The sequence below is a fragment of the Mustela nigripes genome, chromosome 7 (assembly GCF_022355385.1).
Source record: "Mustela nigripes isolate SB6536 chromosome 7, MUSNIG.SB6536, whole genome shotgun sequence".
NCBI lineage: Eukaryota > Metazoa > Chordata > Mammalia > Carnivora > Mustelidae > Mustela > Mustela nigripes.
Genome location: NC_081563.1, coordinates 64,039,385 through 64,053,113, shown reverse-complemented (window position 1 = coordinate 64,053,113; position 13,729 = coordinate 64,039,385). Strand labels below are relative to the sequence as shown.

The window sequence follows — 13,729 nt, the reverse complement described above, 5'->3', positions numbered from 1 at the left end:
CCTGTCTTCATTTTTGGAAATCTTAGATATTTGTCAAGGCCCAACTTAAATGTTTCTTTGTCTAAACCCCTAAATTAGAAATAAATTCCCCTTGCTCTAAAATACTACTAAATTTAAATCTGCTATACTTTTCTCAAAGTAAATGTTATCTTTGGATCTGTAGATATGCTTATATCATCTTTCCTTTTTCTGTGTGAGGCATGGAAAAAACTCATCCTCTGATCAGACTGATTTAGGTTCACTTTCAACTTTGTCCCTTGCTATATAAGTTTGTTTTGCACAGAGCACCTAACTTTTCTCATTCAATTTTCTCAACCTTAAGAAATTTTAAAATAACCTTCTTTTAAGGTCATGAGGATTAAATGATTTGACTTCTATTAAGCACTTAATGCTTTCACATGGCAAGCATTCAATAAATATGCATTCTTTTTTTTTCTTTTATTTGTAAATGTATGATTCTCAATGGTTTATCATTCTTGGCACTCAGGTGGCTATGAGAAAGAATTTACTTCAATTTTCCCAATTATTACCATGAAGTCAAATCAGTAGAAAATTATTTAAGCCTGTGCAGAAGGACTTATGAGTAGGTACTGTCATGGATACAAAAATGTGTACATTATCCTGGCCGCTTGTCCCCTCAGAGCTTGCAGTCTATAAATCTGGAGCCAAGGCTTAAATAAAAGAAAACCGAGGGGCACCTGGGTGTCTCAGTCAGTTAAGCATTCAACTCTTGATTTTGGCTCAGGTCTTAATCTCAAGGTAGTGAGATCAAGCCCTGAATCGGGCTCTGTGCTGGGCATAGAACTGCTTAAGATTCTCTCTTTCTCTCTCCCTTTGCCTCCTCCCCCCATAAAAAGAAAAGAAAAGCTAAATAACTATACATTTTTAATTAGTTAATCCGTGTGGACCATAAATGAAAACCCAATAAGTTGCTTTGTGGTTAAAAGAATGTCCGAACCAGAATAGGATTCAAGGGTAGGTGGTCAACCCAGGAATTGTGAAGTGTGAGTGCAGGGCTGGGGTAGAAGGCAAAGAGGACCTATCACAGTGTGTTCTATAATCACGAGTTCTACCCATCCATTTGGAAAAACGAAGCAATGTAAGAGCTTCCCACCTTAGGAAACGAAGGCAGTGAGAAGTAAAGGTTTAACGGAGTGCAGAACTTGAGAATGTGGCACATATGGGTGCAGATCTGGTTAGGTAAAAGGGAAAGAATGTCTGAGACAGTCCTGTTCAGTATAGGAAAGTTGTGTTCTTCATGGACATCAAAGTCTAACTTGTTTTCATCATTATTTGGTTAGTGCTTTTAATGAAGGCTGATTTACTGACCACCTGTGCCAAATCCAATTCTCAGAGGTCCAATGCTGAGATAGAATTAGGGGTGCAAGTCCTTAATCGGGGAAGCAACTATGTTACCTATGAAAAACAAAAAGAGAAAAAGCAAGATTGGACAGGGGAACCTTTGAGAGTAGGATGTTGATATGATCCCTGTGAGTGGAAAGGGAACAGTAAGAATTGGGCTGGGAGAGCTCAAACTGTGATAGAGTTCTGACAAGAAGCCTCAGAGCAGAGAGTGTACATTAGAAGAGCCCCTTGGGCAGCAATGGCCACACAGTACCCCCACTGTGATCATTGTTTGGCAGGTGTGGCCTAGGAAGACTGTGGCCTTGGCTTACATGCCATAGCTATTCCCGATGGCCCTTGTCACTCGAGGTCATCAAATTACTGCCGTCTTCATAGGTGAAAGGTCAGTTCTTTCTGGATGGGACTGGACCTCAGTGGCTGCCACACTACCTTTTCAGTAGTAAAATATCAAAGCCAAATGTCCATGTAAACCTTAGTTCAGATTTAGTGAGGTTTTTTGGAGTGGGGAAGTTGGAGAGCCTGAGCAATTCACTAAAACAATAAAACTTTGAAGAAGCTGTACTTGGCATTGGGTGACTTGCATTATTTGTGTGTAACACATTATTTTTTTATCTGTTAAGAGTGGATAATGATGCTTCTTCCCTACCAACCTCATGAAGTTGGAATAAAACACAATATCTAAGAAAGATGAGAAGAAAATGAGTACCATGTGGAAATGTGAGAAGTAATGCAGTGTAATAGAAAGATCTATGGAATTAGAGTAAGGAGAGGCAAGCAGGGCTCTTCTTTTACTGATGGAGAAAGGAAATGATTACTAAATTCAGGAAAGTCACTTAAAAAGAAAGTCACTAAAAATGCATCAGGGAGGGGCTCCTGGGTGGCTCAGTTGGTTAAGCATCTGCTTTTGGCTGAGGTCATGATCTCAAGGTCATGGGACTGAGTTTTGCATTGGGCTCCCTGCTCAGTGGGGAGTCTGCTTCTCTCTTCCTCTGCCCCTCACCCCTGTTCACGCCCTCTCCCTTTCTCAAATAAATAATATCTTTAAAAAAAACTAAAATGCATTAGGGAGCTAGATACTTACATTTTTCTATGTTTAGTATGATTACAATGCAAATAATCACTTCCTACTTGATCTTGGTTCTCTTCAGTTTCCCCCTATAAGTTTGTCTTAAACTAGGGATAGTATATATATGTTTACACTTCAAGTGGAAAATATTAACTAGTTATTTTTTATTTCACAGGAAAAAGAAAGATAATATTTAAAAAGTTAACTAGAAAGCAAGTTTTATTTTAGATTAGAGGTTGGCAAACTTTTTCTGTAAAGAGCCAGATAGTAAATATTTTAGGCTTTTATGAGCTCTGTGGGCCACATATGGGTCTCTGCTGCATATTCTTTTTTTTTCTTTCTTTTCTTTTTTTTTTTATAATCCTATAAAAATGTAAAAATCATTCTTAGCTCAAGGACACATAAAAATAGGACCTAGACTGCAAACCTTATTGTGGATGAAGTTCTGCTTAAACTTATTTTTGACTTCAACAAAATTTCAGAAATGGACAGAACCCCAAATTCTATACAATATTAAAAAACATGGACCTTGATGTTATATTGGCATGGGACTGAATCCTGCTTTCATCCTTTATTAGCGATGACTTAGACAGGCACTTAATTACTGGGGTGTTTGGCTTCCTCATATGTAAATGAGACCAATACTACCTGGCTGGGAGGTTGCCTGGAATTAATGGCATAACTTGTGAAAGGTACTTTGCCCAGTGATTATCACATAAGTAGAACCTCAACAAATTTTCTTCCTTTCCTTCCCTCCTTACCTTGTTTGTCAATATTTCCCAGCCTTTTTTTCTTTTTTGAACTGTTCTGAAAGCATTTTAGACTGTGTTTTTCTACTACTGCATCTTCATAGAAATTCTCACTTTGACCTAATTCGTATCAAATTAATTTCTCAACATTTTGATTACTTGGGACAAATTATTGACTTTCCATATACCAAAATCTCTGCTTACCAAATGCAGTCACTCTTTTATTTCTTCATTAGTGCATCAAGATCTATAATACTGATTAGAGAATTCATCCAGTTCTCATAGAATATAAATATTTTAAGCCAGATGCTGCACTAGTAGATTAAAAACAAACTAAAAAAACAGGGGAGGTTATATTGGGTGTGGTGGGATAGATATTTGTTTGTTCTACCACTGTTTGATAGCATTCCATGATTATTTAAATTCTGCCTGCAGCTCTCTATTAAGACCAATAATTATGCACCTGATATTGGAGCACCAAATATATAAAGCATATGTTAACAGATTGTAGACTCCACCTACAGACAACACTACAATAATATGGGGCTCCAGTATCCCATTTTCAACAAAGGCTAGATCATCCAGATGAAAATCAATGAGGAAACATTGGGCTTAAACTACATGTTAGACCAGATGGGACTAACAGACATATATAAGTCATCCCATCCAACCGCAACAGAATACACATTCTTCTTAAGCACACATGGAACATTCTCTAGAATAGATCATATGTTAGGCCACAGAACAAGTATAGTAGTGAACAAATATAGTACTGGAAGTCCTACCCAGAGCAATTAGGCAAGAAAAATAAAGTCATCCACATAGGAAAGGAAGCAGTAAAATTTTTCTCTGTTGGTGATGTGCTACTATATAGAGAAAACCCTAGACTCCACCAAAAAACTATTAGAACTAATAAATGAATTCAGTAAAGTTGCAGGATACAAAATCAGTATACAATGATCAGTTGTGTTTCTGTACACTAACAATGAGCTATTGGAAAGAGAAATTAAAATAACCCCATTTATAATAACATCAAAAAGAATAAAATACTTGGGAATAAATTTAACCAAGAACATGAAAGAACTATGTGCTGAAAACTACAAAACACTAATGAAAAAAAAAAAAACAAAAACTGAAGAAGACTTAGATAAATAGAAATTCCATGCTGATGGATTGGAAGAATTAAAATTGTAAAAAGGTCCATGCTATTCAGAGCAATCAATAGACTCAATTTAGTCCTTATCAAATTTCCAGTGGCCTTTTTCCGCAGGAATAGAAAAACAATTCTAAAAGTTGTTTGGAATCACAAAAGATCCTGAATTGCCATAGTCATCCTGAGAAGGAAGAACAGTGTTGGAGGCCTTACACCTCCTGATCTCAAACTGGGTTACAAAGTTCCAGTAATCAGAACAGTATGGTATTAGCATAAGAAGAGATACATAGATCAATGCAACAGGATAGAGACTCCGGAAATAAACTCTTGCATATATGGTCAATTAATCTTTGATAAGAAGCTGAGAATATATATATATATATATATATATATATATATGTAGGGAAAAGATGATCTCTTAAATGGTGTTGGGAAAATGGGACAGCTAATGGAAAAGAATGAAAGTGGGCCCATATCTTACACCATACACAAAAATTAACTCCAAGTGGATTAAAGACTTGAACATAAGATTTGAAACCATAAAACTTCTGGGAGAAAACAGGGAGAAGCTCTTTGACATTGGTCTTCCAGTGATTTTTGGATTTGATATGAAAAGTAAGGGCAACTAAAGCAAAAATCAACAAGTGGGACTATATCAAATTAAAAACCTGTATAGTGAAGGAGATCATCAACAAAATAGGCAATTATGGAATGGGAGAAAACTTTCATAAATCACATATCCAATGAGGGTGTATCCAAAATATGCAAAGAACTCCTGCAACTCAATAACAAAAATGAACCAAAACAACCCAGCTAAAAAATGGGCAAAGGACCTGTATGGACATCTTTTCCAAAGAAGACATCCAAATGGCCAACAGGTATATAAAAAGGTATTCTGCATCCCTAAATCATCAGAAATGTAAATCAAAACCACAATGTGGTATCAACTCACACCAGTTAGGCTATTACCAAAAAGAGGAGGTAACAAGTATTGGGGAGTATGTGGAGCAAAGGGAACCCTGGTGCACTGTTGGCGAGAATGCAGACTGGTGCAGCCACTGTGGAAGACAGTATGGAGGTTGCTCAAGAAATTAAAAACAAAACTACCACATGATCCAAGAATCCACTTCTGGGTGTATATCCAAAGGAAATGAAATCATTATTTCAAAGAGGCGTCTTTATCATGTGTCCAGTGCAGCAATATTCAAATGAATTACTTACTGTATTCTGAGTCAAGTGGTTGGCATATGTTTTGTTTTTTTTTTTTTATTATACTATTAGCTTCTTGTCTTTAGCTTAACTGAACTTAAGGTAATTTTCTTTGGATTATAGGACCCTGTCCTTTTTTTAAGAGCATTTACCTTAGAAAACATGAAACTGTAAGCTTTTTCTCTGTGCCTCTGAGATGTAAATCTTTTCCCAGCCTCTTGTCCATTTTGTAACCAGGAATGTCTTTGTCACAGACCTGGGAGCCATCCCTTTAAAATGTCGTGATTAAGAAAGATTGTGCCCTTATCCCCTTGACTCTGAGAGAGGGTGGGAACCTACACATCAATTAACAACATGGACAGCCCTAGTCCCGCTGACCAGCCTTCCTTTAACCTCCTGCAGTTAGTTCACTACCTCACCCCCTGCACTTTAAAACTTACCCATTTTTTGTTTTAGCAGAATTGAGTTCAAACTCCCCACCCAGTTGCAGCAGTCTCTCTCTCTTATTCAGTAGCTTTGAATAAAGTCTTCCTTGTCTGTGTAGCTTGTCCAGTGCAGTTTCCCTTTGACAGTGATTGAGAGTGAAGACTCTGGTGTCAGACTCTGCCTCCACCTTATTACACAAATCAAATAATCTCACTAAGCTTCAGTTTGTCCTGGAGTAAAATGGAGGTGATGGTACCTACCTATAAAATTTTAACCTCTTAGCATGCTACCTGAAGCATATTAGGCACTCCGTAAGTTTTAGGTCTGACTTGTGTGTGTGTGTGTGTGACTAATGACTACCTGAAAAACTTCTTGATAGGTCTTTTTTTTTTCTTTAATTAATTTTTTTTTTAATTTCAATTCAATTTAGTGAACATATAGAGTATTATTAGTTTTGGGGGTAGAATTTAGTGATTCATCAGTTGCATACAACACCCAGTGCTCATTACATTAAGTGCCCCCCTTAATGTAATTAAGGTAACCCAGTTACCCCATCCCCCAACCTCTTCCCCTCCAGCAACCCTCAATTTGTTCCCTAGAGTTGAGTCTCTTATGATTTGCCTATAGTAAATAGTAGTAAATTACTCTAGTGTATTTAAAATGTTTCCATTTGCTGAATTACCAGTATATATGTTTGCAGGGTATCTACTTTGCAAAGTGAAGTCTGTTTGGTTCTTGAACTAAATAGAGTGCATGATAAATAGTGAGAGCAAGCAACCAGTTACACATCTGATCCTGGAGTCTAGTTATTTAGGGCAGAGGGATCGGTTACTTCTGAGGCCATGTTGAGAAATAGTGTCTGTGGGCGAGGGAGAGAAAACTGAAATACCATGTTTCCAGACACTCCAGCAAGCTATATTCTCCATCAAATGAAGAAAACTCTGCTGTTTATATTTTGAAGGTCAAATTGTCTCCTTCTTCGGCTATCATAAAACCAAAAACTTAGATTAAAACTCAACACTAAATTTTCTTTTAATAGGTATTATATTTTAAAGCACAAGTTGTATTGCAATACTCTGTTGTCTTGAAGCTGTATCAGGATATGTTGCCTCAGTCCCCCTGTTTTAAAGAAATACATGTGAAACAACACATTTAAGAATTTTAAACTGCTTTGTTTTGGGAAGGAGCCTGGTAATGTAGTTGGGAACTACTCTATTCTGGCTACACATGAGGATGAATGTCGAGTCCTGTCAGTTCCCTATTCAGGGCATGCTGTATCTGTAAAACTACTTCTCCCCCTTCTTTCTCTCTCCAAAAGTAATCTGAGAAAAATTCACTTGAATTGCCATCTGACTTTTAACAATCTATATTCTGTTTGGAGACCCGGCTTGCAATTCTGACTGACTTACAAAGATAACAGTGATGATATGGATCGGTCTGAAAGGCCAAAAGTACTGCATTGATGTTCCATCTTAAATGCGGGCAACATGATGGTGGTTTTTTGTTGTTGTTGTTGTTGTTGTTGTTTTTAAAGAGTCATTACCTCTTATAGTCTGTTCACTGTTTTTATACTTCTTGTTAATGGAGTTTCCTATAACATTAGGTTTATGTTTTTAGATTGTTTGCTCTCCTCTCCCCTCCCTGCTTAAAACATGTTTATGTTTAAGGGAGGGGTTGTAAGAAAAGGCAGGCCTTGTAAGCTGTATGAATATGGATTTAAAAGGAAAAAAAAACAATCTATTGTAGTTTATGATGTCTAGATGCCTACCTAGAGGGAAGAGAATTTAGAGTAAAATAAAAAGGACTAAAATCTAAGTCAACTCAGAAACAAGATATGCCCATGATGAACAAGGATTTAAGCTGGAAAGTTGTTATGGCCCCCAGTTGTATATATTTTATCCTGAGGCACCATTTGGTTTAATAAAATGTAGATCTGAGGCTGTTCTGAACCTATCAGTTTCTTAAGACTTAATTATAAAGGTTATATTTTCAGAGGACAAAAGCATTACTCATTTCTCTGTTCATGTCTTCCAGGTTTATCTTGCAGATTATGGACTTTGCTACAGATATTGTCCCAATGGGAACCACAAACAGTATCAGGAAAATCCTAGAAAAGGCCATAATGGGACACTAGAGTTTACCAGCGTGGATGCCCACAAGGGAGTAGGTAGGTTTCTTCTTTTTCTTAATTTTATTTCGGAAAAATGATTAAAGAGTAATAAGGCCCATGAAATGACCTTTGCATAGTCAGTTTGAAGAGTAAGAACATTGCCAAGATTTTTATTGAAAGTAGTGAATTCCTGTATGTCAATGAATATTTCTTCTACCAGAGGGAAGAGACAGAGATTGTGAAAAGTGAGAAGGGTGCAACAGGGTGTCAAGTAAGCAAAACTTGATGCTGATTTGGGGCAGAAAATCAGTAGTTTGTATAGGTTAAACTTGGAGGTCAGCAAGTGAATTTGTATGCTGTCACTAGTATTACAGATTTGGTAAAGGTGCACATGGGAAGAATTATTCCTGTTTTTCACCTGGTCCTTATCAGAGTTTTAGAAGATACCATCTCTCAACAATAAGGAAATCTCTTCTGAAACTATAAAGTGTTAACTTGTGGAAATCTCTCCTAGTCGCTTTTCATATATCTTACTTATTTAAACTCACTTTGATGGTATTGGAAACACATTTGCAGGTAAATTACATACATAGTCCTTTTATTGGATATTGATTGTACTGCCTTGCATTCCAAGGCAGACTTAATTCAACAATTCCCTAATTAGTTAAAGTCATAACCTATGTCTTGTATTCATTTACCATTAATTAAACCTTAGCTGTTTATTACACTGCAGTCCAAATCCAATAGCCGACCCAGAAAGCCATGGAAAAGGAAGTAGGAGGTCAATATTGAAAATATATGGTGCAGAGTCCCACTGATGGTTGCTTTGTTCACAATCAATATGGTCAATGCAACTGTACTTTCTTAGTTGCTCTGTCAGCAAGACAAAAAGTCAATTCTAATGTTATGCTAGTAAAAAAAAAATGGTGATTATTGAAAAAGTTTGCCTTTCAAAATTATATTCTTTGTAAACTTTATTTATATAAGTATTTTCAAATATACTAAACCATAAAAATAATTTAAAAACAGCTTCAAAAGGACCCCGTGTCACTAAAAGGTAATTACACATTTGCACTTGTTAATGGCTGTTGAACTGTTACCCTAAACTGATACTTTCTGATGAATTTTAGTTGGTGCAAACAACTGTATATTATTGCCTTTTCTATTAAAAGGACCATCGGCCATATAATGTGGGGGGTCTTGATCATTTTCCAGAGCAGTTAAAACCCACACTAGTGTAAGGTAAGCCAGTGAAAAAGTGAAACAGGTGTGTCAGTTGCATACCTTCCTTCCAGGAAGAATCATAGGTTAAATTTTCTGAAGTGAAAATTACTCTTTATATTCCTTATCAGAGTAACGGGAACCACTACATTTTTTTTTTTTTTCAAGAATAAGAGAGTTGGAAAAGTAATGATCACAAGAAATTTAGTAATATTGTATAATTTTTCACCATTTACATTGTTAATGAGTCAGTGAGCATTTAAAGATATAAATGGGACATAGCTTTAATTATAAGAAATGTAAGAGTCGAATGCTTACTGATACATTTTTTTTTCAGTTTAAAGTTCTTTCATTCCAAGTGAAAGCCAGATTTATTAGTATGGAAGAATTTGCAAAAACCCAGAAATACTTTTTTCATTGCAGTATAACTGGAAATTCATCATACAGATTCTTAAGCATTGGCTCAGGCATGTTAAATGACATTCACTTATGGTTGGGCCCCTTATTACTATAACTGATAGCTCTCATACTGAAGCTCTCTGATATTAACTATTATATTAAAAGTGCTAAGAAACAATTGTGATTGCAGAATGGGAAGTAGAATTGTTACATGTTAGTTGAATCAGTGTTTGGACTATGGTAATTCTAAACGTCTTCTACAGTCATTACGTTGTTGAGGGCTTTTCATTGTGCTGTCTTCAAGAACGATTTAAACCGTTTTTTATTCTGGAGTCCATTTAAGTTTTTTTCCTCCCTAAATAATAACACATGTTGATGAGTTGGGTAGATTTCACCATGCTAGGTCTCTGGGGAGAAGACTGAACTGAGAATGATGGTAGAAAGATGGTATTACTTCCTGGGAGGATAGTTCAGGGAAGTGCCTATATTACATATTTTTGGTATCTGCTAGAAAGTTGTATGCTGGAGTGAATAATTCATTTTTATCAAGGTTTCACAGGATTCTTATAAAAAGTAGATTCCCGGGCACCTAGTGGCTCAGTGGGTTAAAGCCTCTGCCTTCAGCTCAGGTCATGATTGCAGGGTCCTGGGATCGAGCCCCGAATCGGGCTCTCTGCTCAGCAGGGAGCCTGCTTTTCTCTCTGTCTGCCTGCTTCTCTGCCTACTTGGCATCTCTGTCTGTCAAATAAATAAATAAAATCTTTAAAAAAAAAAAAGTAGATTCCCTTACTTCATTTAAAATAGAATTTACACTAAACTTCTAGGTATATTTCTATCTACTTAGACCTATATGTAGATACAGATGTCTACATAGATATACATATATATACAGTTAACCTTGAAGAAAACAAGGGTTAGGGGTGCTGACTCCCCATACAGTTAAAATTCCATGTATAGGGGCACCTGGGTGGCTCAGTGGTTTAAGCCTCTGCCTTCAGCTCAGGTCATGATCTCAGGGTCCTGGGATCGAGCCCCACATCGGGCTCTCTGCTCAGCGGGGAGCCTGCTTCCCCCCCCCTCTCTGCCTGCCTTCTGCCTACTTGTGATCTCTATCAAAAAAATAAATAAAAATCTTTAATAAAAAAAAAATCCATGTATAACTTTTGACTCCCCCAAAACTTAACCACTGATAGCCTACTGATAACCAGAAGCCTTACCAGATAACAGCCAATTAACACATTTTTTTTTAAAGATTTTATTTACTCATTTGACAGAGCACAAACCGGGGAGCTACAGGCCGAGGGGGAGAGAGAAGCAGGCTGCCCGCTGATGCTTAACCAACTGAGCCACCCAGGCACCTAGCACATATTTTTTTTCTGTTATATGTATAACATACTGTATTCTTACAATAAAGTAAGCTAGAGAAAGAAAATGTTACTAAGAAAATCACAAGGAAGAGAAAATACATTTACAGTGCTGTAAAAAAAATCTGCATATAAGTGGACCCAGGCAATTTACATTCGCATTTTTAAGGGTCCACTATATACGCATACGTGCATAGATGCATGTGCATAAACACACGTACATACATAAATACATATAAATATGTATCTTTGCTGAAGTTTTTATATGCAGACTCAGTCTGATATATAAAGTGAAGGGTTTGATATCCTCAAATGTTTGAATGCCATTCATTCCTAACGTTTTGCATTTAACTTTCCAAAATAAAACATTTTACTTTAGGAATTTATTAGAAATGAAATAATCATTTAGTCATTTCTAGACACCAGAATAAACAGGGCCATAAATCCTGTAGTTAAATGTAGAAGGTCAGATTCATAAATATTCACGTGTTTACTTTCAGCACAGTCACTATGTAGTTTAATCTCAGAAAAATCTTTTCTATAGCAGTCCAGCTGGGAGATCAAATAAATAGTGAGAAAGATAATGCGAAGGAAAACATAAAGAGCAAAACAAGTTATCTCTAGGAAATAGAACCTCCAGTTGTCAACGCAGTTGCTGTATGTCAGGTCAGGCCCAGGGAAATATTTAAGACTCAGTGGAAGACTTGACTAAGGAATTAGCCACTTAACAGAGACCATTCACCTATCACATCTCTCCTACTTGCTGTAGTGCGTACTCAGAAACCAGAGCCGACTCTCATTCTTCTGTGGGTTAGTTGGTTTTTTCTAATGAAGGAGTTGTAGAAGGTACCAATCACCAGTTTCCCTTAGCATTTTCTAGTTCAACTTTATGTAGAAGGAAGGCAGCTTGTATCATTACAAACCAAAATGTATGAATAGAGATAGATAGAGATGGCCAGATCGGGGAACGACCGTCCCCGGGACTGTATGCCTTTTCAAAATTGCAGTTATTCTTCCAGACTCAATTCTCTTGTATGACCTAGAGGTATTTTCTGAGTGGCTGAAATGCTTCATTTAGTGTAAAATTAGAGTCATATACATTCGGTTTATCTCTCTCTTCTATTATTAATTTTTTCTTCTTCATAAAAACTAACGTGTATAAACATTGACATATTTTGGGCTTGTTGCCTGATAATTAAAGAGAATTATATCTGTGTCAAATGTACTATTTTAAAATTTGTTACATTCTTAGTAATGTTAAAAAGCAATATTTGGATCAATGTGTGGTATGGATTTTTGTAGATTTTTCTACTCACTGAGGCATGCAGTCAATACCTAATTTCTCTAGAGATATACTGCATTTAACATATTGAGCTTTTTTAAATACTTCAGACCTCTGCATTGAGTGTATAATATCTGTTTTAATTTGACATCATTGATGACCATAAAATATGATATCTAAATTGCATTTTAAATGTCCATTTGTTTGTGTAATATATTCAGTATCAAGGAAAGAGATATATACTTTTTTTTTTTTTTTTTTTTTTTTTTTTTTTGCCAATTGCTACGGTAGATGAAATCCAAGGCTTGTGTTATTTTTTGCACAGTTCCCTTTCACTCTAATCTAGCACTCCAGCTTACAAAATATATGTGAAATAAACTGAGAGTGTATTTTCATGTTACCAAACTTGAGGAAATGATGTAGTTTACACAATATTTATCTCCTCAAACAATAATTCAAAAAAGGGAACCCATTTTTCAATTATGATATTAAGGTAAATGATCAAGCTTGAATCCTGTTAATAGCAAACCATTGCTTTCTATTTTTAGAAAGTCAGCCATGACTTTTAAAGCCTTAATATAGGTCTTGAACTATTTGGTTGAGATAATAATGCACGTTGGCCAAATGTAAGATACCTTTGTGGAATTTAAGAAACAAAATAAACAAGCTAAGGGAAAAAACAAAAAACAAAAAACCAGAAAGAGAGGCAAACCAGGAAACAGACTCTTAACTCTAGAGAACAAACTGATGCTTACCAGAGGGGAGATGGTGGGGGAGGGGAGGGCCGGAATGGGTACATAAAAGTAAAAGTAAACAAAACAAGACAAAACAAAAACACCTTTGCTCTGTTGAATAACTATACCTAAGCCTCACACAATAGTGTTTCATTAAAAAAGAGAACAACTAAGTTTTAAAATTTTAAAGGTACTAAAAGAATAAGAGAGACCTGAGTTTAATGTTTTATTTGAAATGTGACATATTGCATTCTGTTTTCCTAATATCCTTTTTGAAAGTGTAATAAATCGTGGCCACCGTGAAATTTTTCAGCTCTTTATACATCTTAAGTCACAAAATATAGTAACATAAGTTATTAGTAGGGAATGGAAGAGTAAACTAAATTGTTCTGCACATAGTCACCGTTCACTTCTTCAGGTGAGCATCTCAGTCAGACGTTTTCTCCCTTCTTAGGTCATTTCAGGGCGTATAAACTAGTATTTCGAGCATTCCGGTCCTGTCTTCTTCAGGCAGAAGTTTTCAAGTTCACTGTATTATTTCCTACCAAATCCCGTTTTCCTTCATCCTTCATATTACTCTATATAAAAATAAAACTAAACAGAAAACACTTTAGGCAAATAATCAGATCCATTTGGGGATTAACCTTTATG

At 36.1% G+C, this 13,729-nt stretch overlaps 1 protein-coding gene across 3 annotated transcripts in view; it reads left to right on the top strand.

Annotated features, from left to right (window-relative positions):
• The window catches only part of VRK2 (VRK serine/threonine kinase 2), a 119,587-nt gene that overhangs the window by 75,345 nt on the left and 30,513 nt on the right, over positions 1-13,729 (top strand). For all 3 annotated transcript variants that reach the window (XM_059406031.1, XM_059406032.1, XM_059406033.1), the window contains one exon: positions 8,003-8,135. In XM_059406031.1, the coding sequence (XP_059262014.1) occupies positions 8,003-8,135 (133 nt within the window). The remainder of the gene's footprint in view (positions 1-8,002; positions 8,136-13,729) is intronic.